This window comes from Sturnira hondurensis, unplaced genomic scaffold (genome assembly GCF_014824575.4).
Source record: "Sturnira hondurensis isolate 20B ecotype Veracruz unplaced genomic scaffold, ASM1482457v3 Scaffold0019006, whole genome shotgun sequence".
NCBI lineage: Eukaryota > Metazoa > Chordata > Mammalia > Chiroptera > Phyllostomidae > Sturnira > Sturnira hondurensis.
Window position 1 is genome coordinate 5,988,654 of NW_028091637.1, and position 12,383 is coordinate 6,001,036.

Below are 12,383 nucleotides of genomic sequence, written 5' to 3' on the forward strand. Positions count from 1 at the left end.
TTCATCATAGGACTCCTCGGAGCTTGCAATTCTGCCACACACGCTCCATCTCCAAGGGAAGAACCAGAGAGTAGCTTTTCCTTAACATCATTCATCGAAGCACAATTCTTTTCACAGAACACTTTTTAACTACTGTGAAAGGCAGCTTGAGAAGTGCTGTTATGAAATATAAGAAGGGCCAAGAGGCTCTGTCCCTGTCAGAGAATTTTGTTGCTATGTACTCAAGAATTTACCCCTCGTTTATGAAATAAACACTCCGCCACCTCTCCTGCTTCTATGGAGACTGGAGTCGGGCCAGGAGATTGCTCAGAGACCCACGGTCTGCCTTGTATTTCCTTTGGTTACACCAATAGGATTGCTTTAACCCGAGAACATCAACTGGAGAAAAGCAAGACCACAAGGTACGCACATACCCGGGCTTGACAGGCTGGTTACTGATCTGAAAAGCAAATATGTTGCATGCTTAGATTGCAGCAATGCCTCCTGCGTGCCCTTTCGGGCCTCAGACATTCTCTCCCTGGTCACAGGCAGTGAGGCCACAGGCTAGGTTCTGCACTTCTGAGCCTGATGAGCTGGGGGAAAGCCCTATAGTCAATCAGACCGCCAGTTCAGTGCGCAACATGTGAACAAGTGCCCTTGTTCTGCCTGGTCTCTGACGTTTTCCTTTAAAATATGATACAGTAATATAATACAGATAAAATGTATGTCTAAAAAAATGGAGCATACTGCATGCCAATATGGGTGTTATTAAAATGACTTTCAAAAAGTTAACCTTTAGAAAGGCAGGATTTTAAAAAGGAGCAAGTAAATAATACAGAAAAAATGCTGAGGAACAGCGAGAGGTTCCTGCAGGCTGACGGAAAACGTGAGAGGCGTGTACCGCTACAGAGGCCGAGGGGTGCAAGCACGGAGGGAAGGCATTCAGCCAGTCTGTCTTCTTACTGGTTTCTAATGTAATTGTAGTGAGGAGCTTTTCAGATATTCTCTCCATCCTTGATAAATGATGTGCTATGTCGCTAGGAGTCCAGGTGGGCATTTATCTTCATGCTGCTTGGGACTCCGTCTACATCTGAAATCTCAGAATAAATGTCTTCCTTCAATCACGGGAAACTCTAAGCAATTACGGCTTCTCTTTGTCCAGTGTTTTCTTGCTGGAGTCTCTAGTGAGCACACGTGGAAGCCTCTGCACACTGACAGGCAAGATTCAATCGATGAGCCACGAGCCCACAGCCTCTGGGGCGAGGAGCGGAGACGGACGCATCACACACGAGGGGCTCTTTAAACGGCTCCCAGATGGAACCCTGGACACAGAATTCAACGTGCAAGTTACGTGATTCATCAGTCCAGATAGAAAGGAAGTAGGTTCGGGAGACATCTCCTGACCTTTCAAAAATGTAGTTGTGAAGGTAAGGTAGAAGATGCGAAAAGATACCCGGGTCAAGAAAAGGGTACCTTTATGATAAAACATAACAAGAAGGGAGCCAGCCTTTGACAACACAACAAAGAGAACAGAAGAAACGGTTAGCCTTGGCAAGAGCCAGGGGACATTTCTTTCAAAACAACAAGAAAAGTGAAGTTGCAGGAAAACCCAAAATTCCAAGCAACTAAGAGGAGGGAAGAAGAGAGCTCGCACTGGGATGTCTTCAGAGTTCCCTGTAAAACAGACAATGGACTTTGATGAGAATGACAGGTGGTGGAGGCGGGTTGGGTGTGAGAAGTGGAGAGGGCTCGGAACAGCCGCGGCGGGCCCTGGGGCGCTGATTCCACACGAGAGGAAAGGAATGCTGAGCTGCCACGAAGGCTTGCTGACATTCTCGGGCACAAACTGTCGTAAATCCCAGCCTGGCCTTGTGACTTCGGCCAAGAATTCCTGGCAACTTCAGATCTTAAATAACTGCCTGAGCACACGCTCTTCTTTGTGAAAAGAGTAGCAGCAGGGAAATTCAGAGATCACCCCCTTCTAGGGAAAGACTGGAAGTCAGCCACAGACGCGGTTTAATATGTGTTTTGGTCCCGTACTCCCACAAACAAAGGGCTTCCTGAATTCTTTCCTTTGGAGAGCACTCCAATCAACCCTGTGTCAATCCATCAAGGACTAGATGAAGAAAGGGGATTAGCAGAGCATAACACAACTGTCATCGATTTTCTGAACAAACAGAACATCTCTAAGGCAAATATTTTGCTAATTTCTGTAAGTGAAATAAACTAGCTCTCCGCCCTCCTTCTTGAATATATATACAATGTTCTCATCCAAACTAAGACATGCTGGAGAATAAAAGAAGGGGCTATTAATAATTAAGCAGGAACCATGAGCACAACTGGAACTGACCCAGGCAAAGTGGAACATATAGTTCAGCCTTATTACATATGGCCCACACAAAACCGCTAATGCCAGGTCAGAAATGCATGGAACACACAGTTCTGTATGTTTTTGGTCACAAGAGAAATGGACAACTCCCAGCGAACTCTGAGCAACCAGGACATAAAGCCATCAGAGTGTGCCGAGTCCCATATTCAAATGATCGGGGTTAGCTAACCCATAATAGCACAAAGCCAACCTAGAATACAGAGGAAAGAAGCAGGTGATTCTTCTAAAGGACAAATGTGAATCCGCCATGACTCTGAGAAGACTCAAGTCGGAGCAGGCTCTGTAGTTGGCTGATGCCAAAACACTTTTTTGATTTTCAAACCAAGTTTGGAATAGATGAACAGAAACATACTCAACTCAAATGATAATCCATCAATAGAATCAAATCCAAAATATAAGATCTTCAGAGTGGCCTGAGCTTCCTGGTAACTTATCAGGACAGGGCATAAAAGGAGACACTTCTTAGGGGAAAAAAATAATCTGTGAAGATTACCAAAGCATGTACGAGTAATTCCAATGTTCCTTGGATATTCAGAAACAGCAAGCAGAGACAGCGGTGACTAATGAGCGATCACGAGGCCCTGGGGAAGTGGTTCTCAAACCCTGGTGGTCCCCTGACTGGCAGCAGCAGCACCACCGGGGAACTGGTTAGCAATGCAGATTATCGGGCCCTCCCAAAACCTGTTGAATCAGGAACTGCCATCTTTACATCCCACAGGTGCTTCTGATGCACAGAGAGTTGAAGGGCTGCCCTTGATGGAAGCAGCTATCCAGCAGCTGGGATTAGAGGACTTCTGAAGTCTGGGTGAAGGGTTAGGCCAGCTTTTCTTTACAGCCTTACTGCTAAAGCACTAAGTTCTTGCTACTTATTTGTGGGCCATGGACCAGTGGCATCGACATCCCCCGGAAGCTTGTTAGATGTGCAGAATCTTGGGCCCCCATGTACACTGACTGAAGCAGAACCAGCATTTCCAAGGTCCCCAGGTGATTCCTCTACACAGTCAAGTTGGAGAGGCACTAAACATTCTCCTAACTGGTGAGACCAGTGGGAGGCCCCTTGCTCGCCTCTCACTCGGGGGCTTGGGTTAGATTTGGATCAGCTGCTAAAGCTGCAGGTCCTGCCTTTCCTACGGGACCCCTCTGTAGCTTCCTAAGAAGCCCCCATTTGTCACTGCTGACTTTGACCTAGTGAGCTGCTTAGCCTTGAACATGGTTGAAGGTGTGGCTAGGGACATAGCTCTCTGAACTGCTTGTGGTTTGAAATGCCAGGTAATAATGAAAACATAGGCCAGTGTGTAATCCACTTCAATCTCATAAATAATATAGTAGAACTGTACAGATTTTTTTTGTCCCAATAAATCACTTCTTTTTTAAATAGCAGATGAGATCCTTCCCAAATTTGGGAGCTATTGAGTTGTGTAAGAGAAAAAAAAAGTTAACATATGTGCTTCAAAGAAAAACCTACCAGTTTTTCTTTTTTTCATCTTCATCACAAGTAAAAAATATCTGGATTTTTTTTTCAACCAACCTGGTAACATGGATCCCTCATTAGCAGTCTCAGACAGATTAACACTCTCAGGAAATGAATAGACGGGGCTCGATTCACCCACTCTCTGGAAGAAAAAAACAAGAGAGAACACATTTGTTCATGTTTAAAGACCAATGTGCCAGTTCATGAACAACACAAGACTATGGAGGAGAATAAGGAACATACAAAGGAATAACATTAGTTTACTTAAAATTTCATCTTCATGCCCTGGCTGGGGTGGCTCAGTGGATTGAGTGCCAGCCTGTAAACCAACGGGTCACTGGTTCAATTCCCACTCAGTACACGTACCTAGGTTGTGGGCCAGGTCCCCAGTGCAGGGCAAGCGAGAGACCACCACACATTGATGTTTCTCTCTCTTTCTCTCTTTCTCCCCCCCTTCTCTTTTCTCTAAAAATAAATAAATAAAATCTTTTTAAAAAATGAAATAAAGCTTAATCTTTAGTGGAAACTGTTATTCGGGACTTAAACACTTGACCCATTTTAATGCAAAACACATAAAAACCATTATCACTCTGAAATACAGGCCCATGTTACATGGTTTACAATGCCCTTACTGACTCCAGGCAGCCCCCGACCAAAAGAAATAGCTAGAAGGTCCTGTAATTAGGTTCAACTTAATAAGAATGGGTGCCCTAATAACTTACTATCCATTTGAAAAATAACACACATATGCTAAAAGAAAAATGTTTGTATTTTATTTTTAAATAACCACATTTACTTATCAGTGGGGTGTGTACACGCAGACACTGAGCAACTGCTCCAGCCTTGGAATCGGATTGGGCAGCAGCGTCTCTGTGTCCACTTCCACCTGTATGTCACCACAGCAACCATGGAAAACCCAGCATCAATAAGACACGCCATCCAGGCGCCCAGGAAGTAGCACAAGCTTAGTGCGGAAGTCGTAAACTACCTCGAGTAGTTTGCACTGCAGCTGACGGATACCATGTATCACTGTTGTCCTTGAAAATTTGAAATATCCCCTGACACCCCAGGGTGTTCCCTGAAGCCCCCAGGGCACTTCAGTGGGCAGTCTGGGGGACTGAGCCTTTGGTGCTTCCCATGGCAGCCCTCTGTGGTGTTTTAGCACTGGAGCCTCCCAGAGAATTGGAAAGATGCTTCCTGAGGTGACATGAGACCAGTTGCTAGCAGCTGTTCTAACCCAATGTGTGTCGTGGTGCAGACGCCACCAACACGGCACAGGCTGCATCAGAGGTGAGAAGCCAGGAGGCTGAGCACTGGCGGGGACTGCAGCTTGCCACTGTGCGCCCTGCCTGAGTCATCCCTGCAAGGTGGTCCCTGCCAGGTGATCCTTCTCTCACACTGCTCTCCAAGCGGGTCTAACAGGGCACTTGGTACAAATGTTAACAGAAACCTAAAATAAAAAGTATCTGCTATTCCATACTTGGCCAGGAAAAAACTAAGGAAGATAAAAGACGTTGTTCCAGATCAGAATCCATAGAATTTCTCCCTCCCTCTCTTGCACCTCCACAGCTGGACTGGTTGTGTATCAAGCAAGGTCACTTTAAAGACATGCCCCTCTGACGACTGAAGCATTTACTAGAGCTGGATCTCAAGCCAACTCTCACCTGGCTTGTTCCATCTTAATCCTTAATGGTAGAATTTACTTTCATCTCTACAGTCCTGAGAAATTCAGCTCTGCCCACAAACCTGCACATCCCAAACCTGAGTGCAGAAGTCCCACCCTCCTCAAAGGCAGGATAGACATCTGGGATTACTGTCACCAAAGGGAGATGTCCTCTCCCACCCTATCTCACTGACACTCCACCACAAGCCACTCACCACCCCTGCCATCTACTAAGACTTGGCTCATGGGAAGGAAGTTGGTAAACATGTTTTTCCCACAGCCTTATATCGCCAAGGGTACATGACTGTTCCATATAGATCAGAACCCCACACAGAGTCCTGGCCCGGTGGGGAGAGGGTGGGCAAGCTGTCCCAAGAGCGTTGCTGGCTGAGAATTATTCTTCCTCCCATCACCAAGGCTCCTGAATGGAGCTGCCCACCCCAGCTGCGGTCAACGCTACAACCCTCCTCCAGCACAAGCAGGTGACAGTCACACCTTTCCTATGGAGGCAAACCCCAGGTTCTTCTTAAGAAAATGGCAGGATTCAACCTCTCCCAGGGCTACTAGCCAGGCAGAACTATCCAAGCTCGTGCTGGGAAGCTGCACTACAGTTCACCCTGACTCCGCCACATTGGAAAAAATAACGCAGATCTGAAATCTTTGGATCTAAAACAATCACCTATGGGAACACTTGTAAGGATGTGGTTATTCTGAGGCTCCTGTTGCAGAAAGAATAGCTTTAGTCTTTATCAATAGGGAAATGGCACATGACTGCTTTTCCTTGCAGTGCTTGGGTGAGCTAAAGATAGCATGCATGCACCCCAATGTTCATAGCAGCACAATTTACAACAGCCAAGTGTTGGAAGCAACCTAGCCCATCAGTCAAGGAATGGACCAAAAAACTATGGTACATTTACACAATGGAATTCTATGCAGCAGAAAGAAAGAAGAAGCTCCTACCCTTTGTGACAGCATGGATGGAACTGGAAAGCATTATACTGAGTGAAATAAGCTAGGCAGTGAAAGACAAATACCATATGATCTCACCTTTAACAGGAACCTAATCAACAAAGCAAACAAACAAGCAAAATATAACCAAAGACACTGAAATAGAGAACAGGCTGGCTGTGACCAGAGGGGAGAGGGGAGGGAATTTCAGGGGAAAAGGGGAAGGGTTTGCAGAAAAAGTATAAAGGACACATGGACAAAAACCAGGGCAGGGGTGGAAAAAGGAGGGAGGTAGAGAGGGCTGGGGAGGTGCACTGGGATGTTAGTAAAAGGCAGAAAACTGTACTTGAATAATTAAAATAAAAATTAAAAAAAGAGAAAAGAAGATTGCATGCAGCCCCCACTGCCCTGCAGAGATACATCCCACAGACCTGGCAGAAACAAGGGTTAAGGTGCGACAGCTGCTGGCCACCCGATGAGGTGCAATGCTGATTTCCTCCCATTACTTAAGGCATAGGTGGCAAACACAAGGCCCTCCACCTGGTTTTACCCAGCCTGGCACCTTGTTTCTACCTGGTGGCAGTGCTGAGCTCTCGCTTAACTGTTAAGGAGTAGTTACATGTATATAGTTCTAAAATTACAGTCGGCCCTTTGAAGGCAACCATGAGGCCGATGTGGCCCCTGGTAAAAATGAGTTTGACACCCCTGACTTAAGGGAAAAGCCATCATGTACTGAGAGATGATTCATGGTACAAATATTTGTACACTTGGTATTATTCCTAACTGTATGCAATCTTTATGAGAAAAGTTCATGGCCTCACCAGTATTTTTCATATCAGAATAAATATGAAATGGTTTTTGTTTCCTCCCCCTCTAAAAAAAAAAGAGGGAAAATGATTCCACAATGGGTTTTAATTTTTTTTAACTATTAAAGGAGTGTAAGTAAATGAAAAGTTTCAGAAAAGTCACAGAGTTGAAAGTACTATTCCAAGCAAATGGCTTTTTTTTTTTTTTTTGCTTTGCAGTTTTGGGACCAAAGCCCAAGCTATTAATATTTCTACATGATTCTGGCCTCCACTGCTGTAAATGTAAATAGAATTCCTGGTGTCTGAGTCCTCTGGCTTCTCCTCTCTGAGCACTGACCTCTGAAGGAGCAGTTGTCCCTTCCTTGGCTCCCAGCCCTCGACTCCCCACAAGAATGTGGCACCTCGCATGCAGCTCTGGTGTTCAGGGGAATGGCGTGTTCTGTAAGACGATATAGATCTCTGTTTGCCTAAAGTTGGGGGACTAGGAAACACACAGTTCTCAGTGCCACCCGAGAACTGCAGGGAATAGTAGTGACAAACGGCAGTGTTGGCCCCGTTTCACTGCAGCAGCAACCATGGCCTCGAGGTGCAGAGTGACCAGCCCAAGGCTGCATGGAGGTGCAAGCTGGTGCCTGACTCCCAGGTCAGGGCTCCTGCCATCCTCCCCTAACCTGATCTGACTCGAGGGGATGACAGAAGAGAAAGTGACTCTTGTTATGGGAGCGGGAGGGCTCAGCCCAGGCGCTCAGCCTCCTTTGAGGCAGCTCTGAAAAATCTGTTTGTCTGCAAAGATAGTGTTTCCCGGGAGGCTTATGTCCCAATATAGCATCCACGCAGCAGCGGATTCATAGCAGGCAAATATTTATCCCCTCTGGTGACTGAACTTTTGCCATGGCTTTCACAGGACTATTAATACATGGCAGCATGATCAGCTCCCATGGCCTTTGTCTATGACCAGCTGCCATGTCACTTTCAGCATCGGATGCCACCTTCCACTGTCGATGTAAAGAGAAGGAAGCTGTGATCAAGCTGAAAAGAGAAAGGGTGGTGGGGGGTTCACCTTCTCGTATGGTGGAAGAAACCAATACATGGAGTAAGCGTTCCATGGAAACATCGGTCACAAAGCTGCGATGTTGAATATTGAATCAAGCTGCAAATACTGAGATAAAGGAGAGCATTGGGTGGTCTGGGGCTAAGTGAATCCAGGGGCTGAGGAAAACACCAAAGGTTTCAACCTAGACCCCCGTTTGCAATGTGCTTCCCTCTGTTTCGCTCCCAGAATAAGCAGCAACTTCATGGTAGGGTGTTACTTAGATTTGCCGTTTCATGTTGTTGTACTGTTTGCTTTAACATAAACAACAGCAGAACTGCCAATTTTGGACTCCAAATGTTAAAGTGGAAGAACTCAAGCCTGTTTCAAAATAAGTATTACCTCAAATTCAGATGACAGAGCCTTCTTTTTTGGATAGTTGGTAAAGTAAAATAACATCAAAGTAGAAGTTGACTATAAATGAATATTCAAGGAATCTACTCATTGGTTCCACTATTCTTAATGGATCTTTGTTCTTCCTCTGTGTCTGCCACTAAACCTCACCCAGAACAGGCACCCTATTGGAAGTCCATCCAATGAATTATGCTGCTCCCTGAACTCAGAGAGATATCGAGCAGAAAGGACTGTGTTCTGGCTATTTCTTCTAGATAGTTAATGAAGGTTTCAGAGGTAGAATGCTTTCAAACATTTATCCATCACCTCCTAGGAGCCAGGCATGGTTACACATCCAGGGACGAAAGCATGCACTTGTGTTCATGGTGCTTCTTCTAAAGGGAGAAGACCACCGATACACACACAGGGATGAAAATGTATATGGTGTGGTAACCAGTGAAGAACAGCTAAGGGTAAGGGCACAGGGACACCAGGGATGCTATGTTAGGACAGTCAGAGAGCTGTTCTCTGGTCGGACTAGCATCTGAGTGAACTGAGGAGAGAGTCTAGGTCAGGATAGCAGAAGAGTTAAGTATGTGGTCCCTGGGCAGGAGTGCAGGGGTTTGTGCCAGGAATGGCAAGGAAGTCTGCAGGGCTGGAGCAGAGGGAGCAAAAGCAGAGTGAGGGGGGGTGAAGCCAGAGACGGGGCAGGAGCCCAATCTGCAGGGCTTTGCAGAAACCAAATAGGGACTTTGGACTTTTTATTCTGGGAAGTCACTGAAGGCTTTAGACTGAGGACTGCCATGATTTGACAGAAAGTTTGAAAAATCCTTCTGGATATGGTATTGAGAACAGCATAGGGGACCAAGGATGGAAACAGGGAGCCCAGTGAGCCCACTGCAATGGGCGAAGGAAAAGAGGACGGCAGCTGGGACTCAGTTTATAGGTGGGGGCCAGGGGTGAGCAAAGCTGAGGGGAGGGCAGTGGGGAGAGAAAAATCCAAAATCCTACCAGGCACGTTACATTTGAGATGCCCAAAGGAGAAGCCCACTGATCGCTCTGTGAAACAAAGGATGGATTGTCAGTGAGAGAGAGATATACTTCTAAGGCACAGTCTCTCAGAGCAAAGCTGACCGAGTCATCCAAGGATGGGTGACCTGTCTTTCGTGGGACCATTTGGAGCCGTGGGAATGTGTTTTTGAAACGTGTCTGTCACTCACTGCCTGGCTCTCAGAAGCTCCTATACTGATGGGAAACTGTCATCTATTGATTTGGCCAGGTTAAAACTGGGCCTGGTGGTTACAGGTGGCCCAGGAACAAGCAGTCCCTTCCTGGGAAGGTGGGGACATTTTAATTTCAGGACGGTTACACATCCAAGTAAATGAGTTTTACATGACATAGTAGTAACTAGTGAAAAAAAAGAGAACATGATTGTGGAAGTAATCATTTTTCTGTGGTGCAAAACTGAAAACAAGTTCTAAATATACTTTGATTAATAAAAGAACCACGTACTCGGTGGGGCAAAGCAGAAAAGAATGCCATTCAAGACTTGCATTGGGGGCAGATTCTGCCCAGCCGCTGCTTTGCTCGGTTGACGGTGCTGGGATTGTAGAACAACACAGCTCATTGATCAAGATGGAGGCACAGGTAAACCCACTGTGCCTTCTCGCACAACTCCAGAAAAAATTATAACTATACCACACAACAAATACTACCCAGAACCATCAGAAAATCAAGCTGTATGGGAGTCTGACAACCAAGGATTTCAAGAAGCCACATTCATCCAGATGGGTAAAAAGGGAGGAGACAACGGAGATGAGCCAAGAGACACGGAGACACAATGTGGCACGGAGAGGGCAGAACAGTGGCCCCACATTCATGTGTGGTGGGTGAAAATGGGGCAGGATACCCTGGGAGCAAGGGATCCCAGCCCCAGCCCAGACCACACAGCCCAGGGTTCCAGCACCAGGAGAGAAATCCCCACAACTCCCGGCTTCAAAAACAGGAGGGGTTGGGTGGCAGAAGAAGCTGCCAGCTTCTCAGAAGACTCCTTATAAAGGACCCACATGAACTTAGGACTTACGGGGATCTATCCGCTCTGGGATTTAGCCCCAGGGTAACAGCTGGAAGGGAACCAATCACATACAGGGAGAAGGTGGAGTGGCTGGAAACGGGGCAAGTGCCAAGGGAGCTTCTCCCGTGGCGAACCTCCAGAAGCCAAGCAGCAGCACTGCCCCCTTTCGGACCCTCTCCCCGCACAGGGTTGCAAATCTAAGAGAAGCAGGTTGTCCCACCCTGGTGGTCACCTAAGGCTCTGCCCCACACGATTTACAGGTGCCTTTTCTACAATAGGACACCGTACTAAGACAAGGAGTCAAAGCAGCTCTACCTAATACACAGAAAGGAACACAGGAAGGCTGCCAAATTGAGGAGAGAATGAAATATGACCCAAATGAAAGAACAGAACAGAACTCCAGAAAAAGAACCAAACAAAACAGACAACCAACCTATCAGATGCAGAATCCAAAACACTGGTTATCAGGATACTCAAAGAACTCACTGAGTATAGCAACAGCACAAAAAAGACCCAGGCAGGAATGAAGGGTGCATTAAATGAAATGAAGAACCATCTACAGGAAACTAACAGTGAAGAAGATGAAGCTGAGAAGCAAATCAACAATTTGGAACATAGGGAAGGAAAAAGCATTCAAACAGAACAGCAAGAAAAAAATTTTTTAAATGGAAGATAGGGTAAAGAGCCTCTGAGACAAGTCTAAATGTTCCAATATCCAAGTCATAGGGGTGCTGGAAGGAGAAGAGGAAGAGGAAGAAACTGAAAACTTATTTGAAAAAATAAGGAAAGAAAACTTCCCTACTTTGGTGAAGAAAATAGACATCCAAGTCCAGGAAGCACAGAGAGTCCCAAACAAGTTGGACACAGAGAGGACCACATCAAGACATATCATAATTAAAATGCTGAAGGTTGAAGATAAAGAGAGAATCTTAAAAGCAGCAAGAGAGCCCTGGCTGGTGTAGCTCAGTGAATTAAGCCCAGGTCTGAGAAGCAGAGGATCACGGTTCAACTCCCAGTCAGGGCACATGTCTGGGTTGCAGGCCAATTCCCAGCAGGGGACACACAAGAGGCAACCATACATTGATACTTCTCTCCCTCTCTCCTTCCCTTCCCCTCTAAAGATTAAAAAAAAAGGCAGCAGGAGAAAAGTAGATAATTACCTACAAAGGAGTTCCCATAAGACAGTTAGCTGATTTCCCAAAAGACACTTTGCAGGCTAGAAGGGACTGGCAAGAAGTATTCAAAGTGATAAAAAGCAAGGACCTCCAACCTAAATTGCACTGTCGGCAAAGCTATCATTTAGAATGGAAGGGCAGATAAAGTGCTTCCCAGACAAGGTAAAACTAAGAATTTCATCACTGAGCCATTATCACATGAAATGTTAAAGGGACTTATTTATGAAAAAGAAGAAGATCAAAACTATGAATGTTAAAATGGCAGCAAACATAACTATCAACAACTGAATGTAAAAAACAAACAAAGGAAACAACCAGAACAGAAACAGAACTGTAGTTATGGAGATCATTTGGAGGGTTATCAGCTGAGAAGGGGAAGGGGGAGAATGGTGTAAAAGTCCCTTTATGCAGGGATTAAGAAGCATAAATGGTAGGTACAAAACAGAAAGGACGGT

The 12,383-nt window shown here is 45.8% G+C and overlaps 1 protein-coding gene across 5 annotated transcripts in view; it reads right to left on the minus strand.

Moving 5' to 3' along the window:
- Positions 1-12,383, minus strand: part of NEK10 (NIMA related kinase 10) — a 186,657-nt gene that overhangs the window by 144,708 nt on the left and 29,566 nt on the right. For all 5 annotated transcript variants that reach the window (XM_037070713.1, XM_037070716.1, XM_037070711.1 and 2 more), the window contains exon 6: positions 3,897-3,981. In XM_037070713.1, the coding sequence (XP_036926608.1) occupies positions 3,897-3,981 (85 nt within the window). The remainder of the gene's footprint in view (positions 1-3,896; positions 3,982-12,383) is intronic.